The sequence below is a fragment of the Mugil cephalus genome, chromosome 3 (assembly GCF_022458985.1).
Source record: "Mugil cephalus isolate CIBA_MC_2020 chromosome 3, CIBA_Mcephalus_1.1, whole genome shotgun sequence".
NCBI lineage: Eukaryota > Metazoa > Chordata > Actinopteri > Mugiliformes > Mugilidae > Mugil > Mugil cephalus.
Genome location: NC_061772.1, coordinates 6,357,544 through 6,374,943, shown reverse-complemented (window position 1 = coordinate 6,374,943; position 17,400 = coordinate 6,357,544). Strand labels below are relative to the sequence as shown.

The window sequence follows — 17,400 nt, the reverse complement described above, 5'->3', positions numbered from 1 at the left end:
TAAGCATTAACTTAATGTAATTTCAGTCACGATTTATTCTAACCCACAACGTTATCCAGGCTGAAACTGATGATGCATTACATATTAATCCAACCTGAATTGTGCTTGTTGTTGATTGTCTCACTCCAATCATTCTTTTAATCACCAAAGCCAAACCAAAGTTGTCTACGACTGGCAGTGGCTGGTGTGTGATAAAACTTCAAGTTAGTATTTTTGATTTTTCTCCTTACTGAAAATACAAGATGAAACTGTCAAGATGAAACAGTTGAAGTGACAGTGTTTGCCTCAAGCGTCCTTTTGTTTTGCCTCCACTTAACATTGTGACGTCACAGTTACATTGGTCATGAAGGGGTCTCTTCTCCTGAGATCATTCTCTTATCCTTGTTAATTACTTGCTTGAACTTTTTTCCCATCTTTTTCCCTTGTCCATTTTATTCTCCAATTTAACCCTGTAATGTAGGAATAAGAAATGTTCCTTCAAGTCAGTGCTACTTGTGGATTATCACAATTCTGCATTTATACATTATACATTACTATAGCTCTTATGGGCAGAGGTAGTGCAGTTGGTAACCATTGTCGTCTCACGGCAAGAAGCCTCTGAGCTCAAGCCCGTCAGACTGTTGGGGCCTTTCTGTGTCGAGTTCCTTGTCTTGTCTTCCCTGTGTGGGTTATCCCTGGTGCTCCAGCTTTCTCCCACATTCTAAGGATATGGTTGGTGATTTTTAATTGGGCATATGTATGCATGTGAGTATGAATGGTTGTTTGTCTTTCTGTGGTAGCCCCGTGCTTTCATCACCTGCTTGCCATTTTTATAGTATTCCTTAAAACTGTTTTTTATTAGCTCACATAAAAGGTACATTATTATTTTTCTCAAACGTTGCTTTTAGAATCATCAGTGGACGCACCTGTGAAATAAATAAAAACAAAATTATAACAGGTAATGGAGGGAATGGTGACAGCCTCTCTCTCCCTATTAACTATGCACAAACAAGTGCATCAGTGCCAGAGTTAAACCAAATGCGTAGGCAACAGTCTGGAACCAAACAGCCTGGCACAGCTGCCACATAGCCACACCTGCAGAAGCACATCACCCACTCCTTCAGGGTCACGGAAAGAGCAGTTTAAAATTGTCATTGCCATATGGTGAATAGTGTTCAACTCTGTGAGAGAGTAAATGCAAATAACCTTTAAAGGTTGCACTATTCATACAGGAATTATTTTTGATTTAGTTCAGTTTGTGTTTTAGCTCTTAATCTAGAAAGTTCAGTTGCATCAACTGTGCGGCTCTGATTTTAACAGACACTTGAGAAGAGTGATGTTACTATACAGTTTGCCATGCAGGGTGACCCGGCCAGGGACTGCATGTTTACACCCGAACACATTTCTACATCATGTGATACCTGATGACGTTAACACGACACACACGTATAGGTTCACACGACACACATTTACTCCATGAAGTAATGCATCATCCACCCAAAAGCGGCCTGTCATGGCCGATTTCTGCTCGTGCACTGGTGTCCATTTGCTTGCTCTTGCCTGTGCAGAGCTTGCGTGCAGTCCCCCAGCAAGCCACAGCGTGTTGCACCAATGCAGTATCGACGGAGTACCACGCTGGGGTGTGAACACATGCAGTCCCCTTTGTTCCTTCATCACACGGAAGAAAATAAGGCGTACTGTTTTAATAACCATTTAAATTTTGTTTTAATATGCATCAGATGGCTGCTTCCTGGGTCTGAAGAGGACTGTAGTGGCGCCTTCTGCCCCTCATTATATACATGTTTTTAATGACGCTGATTTATTGAGATGAATTCATAGTTAATAGAGAGACGGACAAAACAAACATGTAGAGCACAGTGCACATATTCTCATAGACTGAGTGTTGCATGAATGACTAAAACATTGATGATCATATTAATGATTTTAGATATACTGTAGACTGAAAGATACATATTTCCTAATATTTCTGTATTTATATGTATTTTGCTATTGAAACTTTAGTTTGCATCTAATTTCACCATGAATTTTCTTCAGTAGGTTTTCAATGCCAAAGGAAAAACAAACTGACAAACAGCAATCCTGTGATTGGTCCATCAATCATCTGAGTTAGACCCAAGCAACACCTCTGTTATGCAGTCATTGATTTATATGGATTTACCGTTTCCACTGTGTCTGTTTTGTTTCACCAAGATGTTATTTGGTCGAAATGGCCTCCTGAAAATCAATATGGCGACATATGAAATAAATACAAGGTGGTGCCCCTTCATCAGAACTAAAGCATTCTTAAAAGGTGTCTTGATTAATACTGGGAACAAACACATTTAAACATGTTCTACTTGCGGTCTTATACTGACTGTAACCGCAGTGAATATTTAATACCTTTTTCACAGTCTGGCCCAAAAGCATAGAAGAGTCATCTGTAATAATTCATGGCATGAAATGGGTAGGAAAATTAATAATTTGATTTATGACTATGGTGAACTACAAGCTACCGGTGAATGACAAACACAGAGTACAAAATAACAGAAAATATGTTAAATTCTACCCTTTCCTACCCTCCACAAATAGAGTGAAAATTAATCAATTAACTGAGGTTCCACATCCCACAATAAATGCCATCATGATGCTCTTAGGAGGGGCCTTTGGTTTTTAATTGCTCAAATTTGTGATCAACTGACTTTCATCATCATCATCATCATCATCATCATCATCATCATCATCATCATCATCATAATCACATCCTACGTTTTTTCTGGTCCAGCTCTCTAAGGGCATCTTTATAAATGTGAGTAAATGATTACTTATGTTCATTTGCAACATTGATAAATACAAGAATGGGAGGCATTGCTGAGCATCTAATTTCCCACACTCGTTGCTCCATTTAGCTCCTGCAGATAAGTGTTTTGGCTACGACTCTGAGTTCACCTCCTCCGCATGAGGCCGACGCTGGGGGCAGTTTTGGATTGAAAATGCAAAGCTTATGCTGTTGTACAGCACCTCCATGTGTCCATGAGTCATCACTACACATTTCTGTCACTGCTCAACCCCCCTGTTGGTCAAGAAAAATAAACACTGCCACTTACTGCAGCATCACCTCAACACACACTGCAGGCAGGCGTTGGCAGATGTTAATTCATTTGATCGAGGCTATGGCAACTGGCAGGGTGGTAATGAATTTGTGTTTGTGCACGTGTGTCTTTTCCTGACGTAGGCCTAATGGTTAAATAGCCTGCCGGTGAGCTTCAAAAATGAAAATCAGTACCAGCTGTTGCCATGGTCACGGGAGCGAACCAGCCGAGGAGCGTGTGTCAGAGGAGGCGGCGTGACATACAGAGAGAGAGACAGCCCCTGCCTCCTCACAAAGATGCTGAGTTAGGATGTGACGTGTGCTAACAGTAGCATGCGGTCACACCACAACGCTGCCCGCTTCTCTGCTTATGTGCACACAAAAATAAAAATGACTAAATGTGAAGAATGATATCGTCAGCTTTATTCTTCACTTGCTCTGTGATGTCTCATGGCTGATTGTTTGTGGTCTGTGCATGAGGAGAAGATTGAAGGCCAGGAGAGCAAAAACTGTGCCATTCAAAGCTACCGGCCTTTGTCATTTAATTTTGTGTATCCTTTGAATACTGTTTCCTGTGTTTATCTACAATAATTGCTGTATGTAATTACTAGAAATTAATCGTTATGAATGTGTGGCACTGTAAAATCCCAGTTGGAGACTTAAAGATAAGTCATAAAGAAGGCTGAGAAGTAAGTAGAGAAACAGCTTTCATACAGCTAGTCACGCGCATATAATCTTCTAAAGATAGAAGCAGGACTCACGCACTCCATGGCACCTGACAAGAACACACTCATTTAACATCTTTCTGTCAGCAGGGTGTGAGGTGTGAGTGTGTGTCAGTCAGTTTGAAGTTTTTTAATCCTTTGTTTGAGCCAAGGGCAGGGTATTACCGCTGAAAGGGAAAAGAAATATGCTTTGATTATGGTTTTGTTTAATCCTACCCGGGAGCCTGCGTTCATCAGCTGGAGGGGAAAAGCCATGCACTGCATCTTTAATCACAAGTCCACAAATCACATTTTACATTTAAGGCCTTAATTTGGCCGTCCTGAAATCTAAACACATCTGTTTGTACGGAGAGAAAATGTGGGAGGTGACTCATCAGTGCATATTGGTTTTCCGCTTCTTATTATACTGAGCTGTGCATCTTCGTCTGTTGCCCCTGGATACAAGTGGTTTCCAAATTGAAACCCAGCCATAAACACTAATTTAGCAGTGCTCCGGACATAGTCTTTGTCCAGATTTCTTGTTTATGTAATTTTGAGCAAAACATCTTTTTTTATTCTTCCTGGAATGATACAGTTAAAATGGTTAGATACAGATAATCAGTGCCACAGTAATGTATATAGGTCATCTAGCTGGAGCTACTCTGCAGCTTCTGTCCCTCATTAGTCAGTAATCAGAACCAAGTACATCTTTAAAACTCTTATATTATACCAAAATAAGCCAAAGATTCATTATTGACATCTTTAATTTTGACTCCCAACAGGAATCGAATGCAGAAATGTGTCCAAAACATGTGAATGTGTCCGTTTCTGTGTAGTATTTACAGATGCGCAAGCTATACACACAGATGAAGCTGTGCTAGGAAACGGAGGACTGGAAAGGAACTTTGGTGTATTGAAGCAGTCCATCTGGTTGCCTCACTGGGACACTGGGACACTGTTTCATCCACCGTGACATTTTCTAATCCAAATCATGTTTTATGCATGCTCTCTGATGCGCACTGAGCAATGAGATACAGGGATTTATGTTGATACAAGAAATGTGTGTGTGTATTCGTGTGTGTACGTGTGTACTTGGCCTGTGTGTGTGAATCGCCCACCTGCTGACCATTTACCATAGTTTCCTTCTGTTTGAGTCTTAAAGACAGAGCATTAGCATGTCTCAGGCGGTCTTTAAGTCTAACCCGATGGTATTATAAAGTCAGGAGCTCCTGAAAATTGAACCTGAATTTTGAATCGAATTGTTCGTAATTTTCTTTCACAGACAAACACCACGTTACCCACTTTAGAGTGAATCAATAAACGTGATACACTAGAGTCAGTCAATACTGGAAACAAGCCATTGTTGTCATTCTGTTTGTATTGTTTACATGCTTAAGCTCTGTTTCTGAAGCTGTAAGATTTACTTGTCACTCACAAACATGACACAGTCGCCCCCCAAAGCAAATAAATAAGGATGCCACTGTTTATACTGTTCATACAAAATGTCTCACAGGTTTTTAACTGAACTGTGTCACTCTCAAATAGGTTTCTTTTACTATTTTCTTGAAAGAGTTTTCCCATAATCTCCAAATATAAATGGAGCTATCATGCACTGAATCGTAGCAGACTCCTGCTGATTCATTTCGGGCCTTGCTGAGCTGCTCCTGACTGACATTTTATTTTCCGGTTAGTTGAAATGTGTAGTCAGCTTTTTCCTATACTGCATTTTACACGGTGTACGCCACCATTCCTGCGTTTATTGTAAAACTGAACAGTCAAATGTTATCTGATTATGAGATTGCTCAAGTAGACGGTCTGAAGTACTTTGAATACACAATGTAGTCGCAGAGCTTGAGCTCAAGCGCATGTTTTTATTTGTCAGAAGACATTTTTCCAGTATGCACCACTAGAGTCAGTTTGTGCAGCTCTGTTTTCTTTTGCCACTCAGGCCTTCGTGTGCAAACGCAGCAGTTTCTTATTTTTCTAACGCAATCGAGAGATTCATGCAGATAAACACGCCCGAGCTTCCAAAACCCTTTATGCAACATCATGTTGCAAGATGTTGCACCGTCTGATATCCATCGTAGCCCATTCACTCCTCGGATACGCAACTGTTTTGTGTATACATAATTAAACAGGTGAGCATTATTAAACGCCATCCATCCTGCTAATCCAGGTACCGACAGGGCTCTTGCAGCTTACGCTACCATATTGCTAACAGAGCCCCTTTGGCTGTGGTCCAGCATTTCTGAAACGCAGCAGCTCCCATGTGAGATGTGACGTAATATGGATCAGTGAGTGACTCACTTCTTGTGCCCTAATTGCCTCTTTTAAAGTCCTCATTTCAAGGCTGAATACGGCATAAAAGTCTCCAAATGCAGCTAAGAGATAAAGTTTTGTGACCTATCCATTGGAGCTTACATCACTTGAAGTGATGTGATTGTTAATGGTTCATTTGGCCAATTCTTGGCAAGTCCTAAGTCAGGTTTACTTTATATGAAATGGGGATTATCACATGATTTCTATTCTATTCTAAACTGAAGTGAAAAGTGAAAGTGACAAGTACATACACTACCGTTTTCCTTTTTTTTCTTTACACTGGTGTAATTCATGTCAAGTGTCTACTGTGTTGGCAAATTAAATGTCACCTTTTGTGCTGTCCTTGTATCTCGCCATTGGCCCCTTTATTTGCTTTTATGTCCTGAAAGTGCGTACTTCTCTTTCACAGTAAACTCACTTACGGTAATCATCATCACATCTTGTCTGATGAACAGCAATTCTAAAAAGCAGAAAAACACTTCAATCAACCAACAGCCACAGGCTACCTCCAGCAAAGGAGGCATAGCATAGGCATAGCAGAAAATAGCTCCTGTACTGCCTCCAGCCGGTCAGAGCTGCAGGAATAACTTAAGGTCAGATAATGACAGGCTGCCTTTACTTGTTGGACGTAGAATTTTCACTCAGTGAATTTCTGCACCTGTGTAATATGGCTGTATATGAAAAAATATACATTCGCCAGCTGATCCAAAGGTAAACGTCGCTCATCATTTGGGACGTGACCTGCATGCTCCATCAGGCTGCTATATTATTAAGGCTGTGTGCTCTGCAGCTGTGCTTCGGTCAGCCTCACTGAAACGGGCAGACACAACCCAGAGATCCATTTTCACATCAGTGTTCTTTCTATGCCAGAAACATTATTATAATTACTGATAGTGCTCGTCTGTTGTTACCATCAATAAAATGCCTCTGGGAAAATGCTGCATAAATTCTGGTCTGGGAAAATTAAATTTGTCAAGAAGATGTTTATCATTTGCTGTTCAGTGCTGTAGTGGTCATGAGGCTCGAGGGAGCAAGAGTGAAGGAAGGAAGAGGAAAAAAGAATGAAACATTGAAAGCACTGCTTGCTATAGTTATGTCCTCATAAAATCATATAAAGTCAGCCTGTCGCCCGCTTTCAATTCCCTCATGGCCAAAGCCAAACTTCAAAGTCCTCCTTTCAGCATCAGATATTAAGCAGGGCGCTGTGCTTACACCTGTTCGTCACTGGAGTGGCTTGTTCCATTTACCTCGACTTTCATCACACCAGCTGGTATGCAGGTCACGCTTCATTATCCATAGAGCGAGTTAACGGTTACAGTTATTGATATTCACCTCACTGCCAGGGATTAGCAATGTTTGTTTGAATCTCAGGAAAGAATTATGTTCCTCAACGGCGTATGACAGAGTGGCTAGAGAATCGAGGCGTTGTTTCAGGGAGCCAGCAGAGACCATGCTCGTTGAATTAGGACCTTCAAGCTCCATCCTAGTATGTATGCTTCTGAAATACTGTAATACTGGGAAGATGTTACAGGTGGGCATTCCTGGGACCTGGACTTTTCCTGTGCAGTTGAATTCCAACAAAGTAACATAAGATTCGGCTTCCAAGACAGGTTAACAGATCTCTATATTAAATGGGGTAGCAGAAGAAAGGACAACCCGATTTTTACCAAATCATTGTTCATTTATTTTACCCTTCTCTCTAACACTTCTGATCTGGTGCATTTTAAAGGATTGATCTGTTAGGAATTTCCTGAAAGCTGTTTTGTTTCACTGTTTTCTGTGCTTTCAACACTTTTCTCAAAGTTTCAGTCAGAGAGAACCGCCTTTGACATTTCTGAAAGGCCATACCACTAGTAAATACCATTAGTGCTTTGAGTAAAGCATCTGCCTGTGGTTGTAATGTTCCACGCCGGTTGCACGGGAGAAACAAATCAAATTTCTGTCTGTTTTTGGATAGACCTGTTTACCCGAGAGAAAGATCTGATTGTCTGGCAGTTATTACTTTAGGGTAATGTTTGCCATTTAAAAGCAACACAAAGAAAACCTCTGCCTCTCAAATTGAAAATGTCTGAAATGCCTTCTCTCCTTCGACATCAGGCGAAGAATGTGTGTGTTATAATAAAAGGTAAGAAATATAATTACATTATACTGATATTTTTGGTCTGCCGTAGTTATTTTAACACATTGATCTGACACATTTTTGGTCTCAGGCCTCTGCTGCTGTTTCATTTTCTTCCTAGTTCGCTTTTGGAACTCCACCACTAGACTCTATCGACGACGCTCGCAATAAATAACCGAGGGAAGGAGTGACTCCGCTGTTTGTCACGTCTTTGCTGAAGTAACACTGATGTACATCTTTTCCGTGCAACAGTGTGTCTAATTTGATCAGCACGTGGTGCTGAGTCCTGACCTTGGGGGAGTGAAGCTCTGAAGCACTGTAAGCCTCCGCACATATCAAATGTCTCTGATAAAAGGAAAGTTTCCAGCTAAATAAACACCTTTGCAGCCTGAGGATGTTTTGCAGGGAGCCTGTAAGAGGCCACATGCTTTCATCTGTACACACCACAAATATATACCTGCTTGCTGATAGACTTGACATGAATTGGCTCCTTGTCGAGCAGGTTCGTTATACAAGGAAGCTGCTTGGTTTAACTGTGTATAGATAGAGTCCTGAATAACCCTGGGAGCACAGTGAGTGATGTGTGTTTGTGTGGTGACAGTGAGGGGCGGCAGTCGGAGGGCGGAAGCAGATGTGTGTGAGAGAGGTTCAGAGCTGTGGCACTATCACAGGGTGCCTTTGTCTGGCTGTGGAGAGTGTTGAATTAAAGGCTGTTAACGCTAGTCTACGCAGTCATATGCTAATGCCTCTTACTCTGAGAGAATAAATAAATTATGGTCCAGAAAACACATCTGAGTCCCTGCTTTACATGCCTCTTGCAACGCAGACAGACAACAGTGTGCGGAAAGACCGACAGAGAGAGTGTGTGTGTGTGCCTGCGAGCATTGAAACGAGTGGGTGGCACTGTGCAGAAATAACGTTGAAGGAGCATCAAAGACAGCCAAGGCAGCGAGGGTTCTTTATAACCTTTCGTCCTTTATTTTTGCTTGAGATTTTGCCCTCGCCGATGCTTTAGGTTATTCTGCACGAGTGATAACAAGAGGTAGATTGGGCAAAGAGGCAGAGAGTGAGATATGGACAGGGGATAAGGGAGGGAGGGGAGATTTAAAGGGAAAGAAACGGAGGGAGATTTACATAGAGCCTACAGAGTGAGCGCGAGGGAAGAGAGCCAGCGCAGAGAAGGAGCAGAGGCGGTGGATGGGGAAGAGGAGAGGAGAGGCATTGACTGGAAGCATACACATGGACGAGAAGAAAACGGCTATTTCATGTGCTCAGCGTGCATGACTGCAGAGTGCGGCTGTCTGGCTGGATTGTTAGTCATCTGCTGCCCCACAGCAAAAGGACATACAAAGAAACACAGGCAGGCTGGGAATAGAGGGCTGTGTGCAGAGGATGAACAGGCGATGTAGGCTCGCTGGCTCTGATCGTTGTCCTCAGACCCCGTAGCCACTTGCACTGGTGCTGTTGCAGGCCGTTAGCCTTGCAGTTTTGGCAGCAGCAGTCAGAGCAGTTGATACAGAATGAGCTCCAAGCACTCCTCCGACTGGATTCCCTACAGGTACTGTAACACATTCCTGAGAACACACTAAAGGGCAAAGCATTTTGAAGCACTGTGCATGTGTGTGTGTGTGTGTGTATTTGAGCTGGTGTTCAGAACTGAGTGTCTGACAAGGAGATCAGACTGTAACTGTAACATTGAACTGACACTATGAAAGCAACAGAATATTTTTAGGGGGTTGGGGCAGAATGATGGATGTTTAAAAGAGAGACCGCAGCTCATAATTATTAATATTTTAGACTAAAGTACCTGAAGAAAAAATAATAATGCGAAGAGAACCGCAGAATTCAGTTGCATACAAATATTGTTTTTCCCTAATATTATACCTATTTTGTCATTATTTATTATGTGCTGTTATACTGGATTAAAAGTAGTTGTTTAATTAGGATGTCATGGGTGCAAGGTGTAGGATCACGTCAATATCAGAGCAAATATTTATTAGTGCATCATTCAACTGGCGACGAAGTTCCTGTCTGACACGTGAGTGTTTTATACGTGCGTACCTGCATTTTTTATTTTTTTTAGGTGTACTGGATGATGCAGGGGATACTGTCCAGTCAAAAATAAGTTTTGCAAAAAAAAAAAAAAACAGACAAACAAAAGCAATGATAAAGATTATACTTTATTATTTGCCATTAGTCTCTTGTTCTAGAACCTATATGTGCTCGAACCATTTCAAGTGCAGCACTAATGCTGCTGGCTCTTTCCTCTGATTGAATACCCATTGCCATGGTTTCCCCTGCTTGCTTTGATGCCATTGGTTCACGGTTGCTATAAGTTACAGTGGCAATCCACAAATTTTAGAATGAGACTGCATCAGGACAAACAGACAGCAGTCTGTGTGGAATTTATTTTAAACTTAACATTGTAGACAGACTTATTTCATTCAGTCTTGTGGTATCTGCCACATGAAATAACAACTTAATCCAAAAGTCGGTAAATAAAATAACTGGATCAAAGTATAGTATTTCTTGGAAACTCCACATTTTGGCCTCCTCATTTGTCAACCTTTTTAGAGAGGATGTATTAAAATGGCTGAAATCAATGCAAGGCAACAGAAAAGCCAAACATAAAGCACACCATTATTCATTTCCAGTTTTCAAAGTTATCTCCTGAAGTATGCAATTTGAGTGTCAGTGACAGAGCTTAGTGGTTTCTCAATGGGCATTTTTTGTTTCATCTGGTGAAGCTTCCATTAAAAATGCATGGGTCTCTGTGCAGAGTTGGAGGAGACAGCTGCACTGTGTAGCTCTGTCATCTCATTAGAGATATACTGTGGATGCATTCACAGAAATCAACAAAACGAAGGGAGCGTATCCCTGAAACACACAAAGAAATAGTAGCAGTAATAATTTCTGCGAGGAGCAAATTGAGCAGATTAGCACTTTAGTGACTACTTGGTTAAATCTTTTGTTCTGTCTTTTTTCTTTTTTCCTTTCTTTGAAATGGAGACTCGAGGAGGAACGATTGAATCGTTAGCTCTTGAGAAAGGAAATGGTGAATCGTCCTTTTACAGTTATAATTCAGAAATGTGCACATAGGCTGCTTAGTGTGAGAGTGTCATGCTCGGTGTGACAGTGTAAGCTTCATCATTTTTACCTGCAAGGTCAATTTGCATCTCTGCACAGCTCATCAGATTAATTTTCCCTCAACCACAATAAAATTTCATGGACAACACCATGCAAGAACAAAATTAAGCCTGCTTTTGTGTGCATTTTGGCATGCCTCCAGTGTTGCTTCTGCAGAATCACCAGCCAGTGACTGTCACACATATAAAACCTTATGAAGCACGTAAAACTATTGTAAAAGTGTGGAGAGGAGCCTCTGTGATTGAACAATCAAACCCCATCCTCCCCCCCACTGCCAAATTATTTAATTGGGAATCTACTCTGTTTGGATGCAAAACCAAATGTTAATTGTTTGAAAAGGACAAGGGCAAAGTAAGTATATATATATATATATTTACCTTTAAATATATATTTACCTTTAAATATATATTAAAGATAAATATTCAGATTTAGGTTTAGTTATCATGTCCAGGATTACCACAGGGTTTACAGAGCAATGAAATTTTGTGTATGAGAAAACTGGTCAACTCAGTCATAAACAGTAAGGGCAAAAACCAAACGACTATAATGTTAGAACAAAATGACAGAATTTACAGCGTATTTACAAAGGTGACAAGTGGAAGTGGCAATTTATGACTAAATTAGAGAATTTAGATCCAACAGCAATAATCCAGCAGCTTTTAAATTACAACCTAGATGCTCAGTTTTAATGGCAATATAGGAGTTGCAGTCCTTCAGTGATAAATACAAGCTTTGTAAATGAAATGTTGTCGCATAATTCAGGTTTTCCCCGCTTCATTTTGTCACACACACAATCTCAGCTTGTCATTTTTTCACCTGTTACAGAGTGAATTTGCACCTTGGGTTTTCGGTTTCACTGCGTAACATCAAATGCATATATTTCTTCAGCATATCATGAAGCGTACTGTACACCTTGACATGAGCGTGTTGCAGGACAAGAGTAACCGGAGACTCTTCAAGCAATAATGAGCTGTTTGACCTGTGCTAGAACAGCTCTGTTTGTGTCATTATCTTCCTGTCTGATGCCTATTCACACACTTGATTACTCTGATTGCAGACATGGAGTGCTTTGTTTGTCTGTGTATCTGACAGAGAGTGGGAGGTAAATAGTTTTTTATTGCATATGCGTGGGCCTTTGTCGTCAAATTAGAGTGGGAAGAGATATACAGTTGCAAGACTGAATATTTATGATGTTGTTTCTGCAGGATCGCGCTGTCACTGTCACACTTCTGACAGGAGTGAAGAGTGTAAAAATCCTCATTAACCACACTGACAAACCAATTATTTGTAATGGACATGCAAGATGCCCATGGGAAACGGAAAATGATTTAGCATTGGCATTAAGCGATATGAGAGACATTAAATCAAGCATGAAATTTAAGATTTTAATTGAAATTCAAAACTTTTTTTTTTTGCCTAAATTGTGAGACTGTATCCTTTTTTAAATTGTTGAGAGGAAAACTTGACCTTTAAAAATGCACTTGATTTTTCTAAGTCACTGGAAATGTGACAGAATGTATATTGAGAAATCTCAAAAATCCATAGGTGCTCTGTCTTCAGCTGCACGTAGTAACTCAATACTCCTTAAATGACAGATTGAATAAAATGGAAAAAGCGAGACATTAGGAGAGAGTTTGTCCCAGTCTGTAATTTTATGTATACCTCAGGGTATGCACGTGATGCCACAGCTAACGATGTCTCCGTGGCCAGTGAGTGGCAAAAAGTGACAGTTGAGCATGGAGATTAGCCACATTAGCTTGAATCATTGGCTTTAATGGCATCTAAATTGTAAAATTATTTTTTTAAAAAAAAGGTGAAAAGCTGTTGTGCGATTGACTGTACCAACAGATTTGAAAAGCAGTCGGAGATATATTTTTACAGATATCTCTGTCTGCCAAAGAAAAGAAAAGTAAATGAACCGCTGCATTACGAAGAAACATCTAGAATTCAGGCACTAAATGTGGTTCACATTTAGTGTCAGGTTATATTAATTATAGTCAGACCTTAAGTTACTTCTTAACTTGCGTTCCAGAGGGCTGTCATAAGTTTGTCGATAATTTATGTGGCTGGATGTCAGCCGACAGTAACTGTTTCAATTCCAACAATAAATAAAAATAAAACAATAAATGGAATATTTGTCATCCTCATCATCCTTTTAACGCTACAGTATTGCTATTGTTACTTCTCAGTAAAGCTCTTAGCATTTGCATCTCTTATTTAGCTACATTTATCGCAACTGAAAACTGAAAACTAACTTAAACCAACTGAAACTGAGGCTAGGCCACTTTTCCAAATAAGGGGGTACTCTAGTACAAAGCCATCTCTGTTGTATGAAGTACCAAAAGGTCATACTTTCGTACCAGTATAGTATTTCCCGACATTGAAATCAGGTCCATATAAATATCAGGGTAAATGATTTCTGGCCACATGTCTGTGTTCCTGGACCATTTGTTATTTGGAAGTTTGTATGGATCATTGTCAGGTCCAATTGTCCCTAATTTGATCTGATAATCCACATTTTCCCCGGTCTCGCTGTATTTACTGCCAAGTTTCACCATGTTTTTGCAACTCAGGGTGCGTGGCCTCAGGCAGCAGTGACGTCAATGCATACCCTCTATTAATCACACACATCAGCAAACAACTTTCACTATGTCTTTCATCCTTTTGTCTTCTGCTGTGGCCTATTGGCCAATAGAAATCTCTCATTGCACTTTAATTAGGAGCCACAGAGGTTTCTCAGAGGTCTCTCAGATGCCCAGCCACTAAAGCTTAAAGACCACTCAGTGAGTCTGTCGCCAGCTCTTAAAAGCTCTGGTGGCAAAAAATGGCAGACTGGGTGCAAAGTGGAAACAGACAGCAACCAGCTAATCACTAGCACTGGATAAATATCCTGCCACATTGTTAATGAGAGTGATTATTCTGTTCGCCTTTAGTGATCGCACTTTACGCAGACAGTTGGGGAGCGGAGAACAAAATAGCACACACATGTAGATTGTAGTAGGGTTTGAGCCTCTGCAGCAGCAGATGTACAGTCAGTAAGTTCTGAGGTTTGTAGTCCATGAAATTTGTGCAGTGTCAAAGCCTGTCTTGGATCGATCACAAAGAAAAATGACTTAAAAACTTCTCTCAGCAGCACAAATACAAGAAAAGGTTAAATAGAAATATAGTGCTGTTGCAGGCTTGGAGACAACTTTTAACAGTGTTACAGAGAAAGACTGGCATCTTTGCTTGTGGGACACAAACTCCCTTGATTAGATTTTTTTGTCATTTTGCTCTTGATCTGTAGGTCTTTACGCTACATGAGTTTTATTTTGGCCTTCGTGCACGGTAACTGAAAAAGACAGGTGGACAAACTCCCCCTACAGCGTACCCCAGGCTGATTGAAGGTTATTTAAAATTCAAAGATGCTTCAACGGGGAATAGTAGAAATAAAAAATGCTCATGTTCATGGTAATTTGAAACTACAGTCATACAATTTTTTATATCCATACCAAAAGTTAAAATGTATATACGGTCACAAAAAGACATCTTCAGAATTTTATGTTGTTGAGGGTTTTCATATTCTGTAATTGTCCTGCCAGTTTCCTCTCAGTAGCCCATTTGTTCTGAGATATTTCATTTAAGGTATTCATAAAAGTATTCAGACCCCTAATTCAGTGCTTTGGGGATGTCCCTTTGAGCTGCAGCTTCTTGGAAGCCTCTACTTGATTCGTACAACTATGTTTGGGCAGCTTATCCCATTCTCAGACTAGATGGGAAACATCAGCCGTCCTCATTTCCCGCCGAGTACTTTGTGTTTAAGTCGAGACGCTGATTGTACTCAAGGAAAGCACTTTTCAGTGCTCTTTATGATTCAGGTCACTGTCATCGTTACCCCGGTCTTAGGTTGTTCCACTCTGTAACAGATTTTCTTCAAGAGCCTCTGTGTATTTGGTTGCCTTTATATGGTCCTCAATGCTGATCATCTCCATGCTTACTGAAAGGATGTATTACAAATTTTATGCACAGTGCGAAAGAAGTCTTAACCTTTGATGGACTGTCATGCTCCTGGTCACCTCTTTGACCGAGGATATTTGTTTACTCAGTTTGGGCAGTGCTGGAAAATCTCCATTAGGTTTTTTGAGGCCACTGTTCTCCTGTGGACACTCAAAGTTTTGCAAATTATTTTGGTCTCAATTATGAATAGCCATAATTTATCACAGAGGTCTACAGAGAATTGTTTGGACTGCACGACTTGGTACTTGTCCAGACATGAAGTGTGACTTGTGGGGCCTTTTGTACATCATCATATGTAAATTGCATCCATTCAGATCAAATACTTCCAGAAATGACAGAGTTTAGGTTTAGGTTTTTAATAAATCTGCTAAACATTTTGTCGCTACAGGTTATTGCATGTTGATTGATGGGAAAATAGCAATTACGCCCTTTTTAAATTAAATTTATAACACAATAAATTGTGCACAAAATGGATGGATATGAATTCTGTCTGCAGTTTTTTCATTGGCTCATTTTTCCTGAGTAACAATGCTCTAATCATCAACATTTTTCTTCATATTGACAGCAGCGTGGAACAGTGTCTCTCCCAATGTGTCAGTTGATCAGTCAGTGAAATGATTAGTCCACTGATTACACGTTTGTCATTTTTAAAATAACATAAAACATAAAATTTGCTTTTACCCGTTCAGGTTAATTTTTTGTAACTGGTTAATTAAAACAAATTAAATGTCAACAGACTAACAGATGATCAAAGTAGCTGCAGTTCTACTCATATTCAAATCAAACATAAGCCTAATCGTCCACATTTTACAATGTTAAGGGACTAGATGATGGTTGCTACAACGGAGCTTGCAGGTTGGAGGTTGTCAGTGAGAGCTGTTAGTTATCATAATGTTTGCATTTTATCTGTATGTGTATTCACAGATATAGACAGAAACACAGCCAACTTTCTGTAATGAAATCATAGCACAGACCGACACTGTCTGTCCTATCTTGACCTGCAAACATTTGCTTAGAAAGGTAACATTATATCAAAGTATGCCACTAAACCAAGTACTGTTCTAGTCAAAGGTGGTGTTCACACAGAGAAAGATACGTGTTCTGGGGAATGCAGAAAGTTCCGCAAAGCATGCTCATTTTTACAGAGATAAAATGTGTACTTGATATTGTGTATTTGGTTCTGTGCTGCTAGAACAAGCCAATATTCATGCAGAGAGGCCTCATGATTTCCATTGTCCTGTCATTCACGTTGCATTTTATCAGATTTAGAAATTGCTGCAGAAATGCTTTAGAGTGACATAAAACTCTCTAAAGCATTTAGAGAGTAGCGTCTGTCACATCCTTCTGAAACATCAACATGGTAGCCTAGTAAAATACTTTTATAGTAAGCGGACTGAGACCAAAAACTGTTGCCAGCAGTGAAGTTTCTTGATCTAGTTTGTAGTGATGTAATTCACAAAAGTGTCTGTAATCTAATGCAATCCATCCATTCAGAAGACTTTAGATGGATTGCAAGTGGAGTGAAACAGCTTCCACAGATGCTCCATTAAGGCCACACATCAAACTATCAAACTGGAACATAATAAGCAATGGCAGCAGAGAGAAGAACCCTTTGATATTTCCTCCATTGTGGAAACTGTGACTGCTGTAAAGCCAGCGACAGCAACGGTTCTGACTGAATAAAGAAACCAGCTACTTTTAGGGGTCAGAGGCTGGTTATTCAGTGTTCTGTGTAAAAGAGAAGTTAGTCATATTTATCTCATAGACTGTATATAAATGTGGACACCTGTCACCACAGCCAGAGTGCTTAGTACAGAAGTTTTTTTTTTGGACGCGCTCGAATATCTATCATGGGGAATGACGTTCTTTCTGCTTTATCCATATTCTTATTGCGAATGATAACTTGCCCAGAATACTTGATTTGTTGCATGAATTTCTTTATTAAACTCGACTACAAATACCTCCAGACCATAGACTGAAAACAAATATGGACAACACATCGTCACTTCCTTGCATTGGTCAAACTGATGCTAGTTTCCCAGGGATAT

At 40.2% G+C, this 17,400-nt stretch overlaps 1 protein-coding gene across 2 annotated transcripts in view; it reads left to right on the top strand.

Annotated features, from left to right (window-relative positions):
- Window positions 1-17,400, top strand: part of tub (TUB bipartite transcription factor) — a 42,320-nt gene that overhangs the window by 11,928 nt on the left and 12,992 nt on the right. The window contains exon 1 of one of the 2 annotated variants that reach the window (XM_047581476.1): window positions 9,323-9,767. The exons of the other annotated variant lie outside the window; for it this stretch is intronic. Coding sequence (XP_047437432.1) covers window positions 9,730-9,767 — 38 coding nt within the window. The 5' untranslated portion in view covers window positions 9,323-9,729. Of the gene's footprint in view, window positions 1-9,322; window positions 9,768-17,400 lie in introns of those variants that run through there. 2 annotated transcript variants of the gene reach the window in all.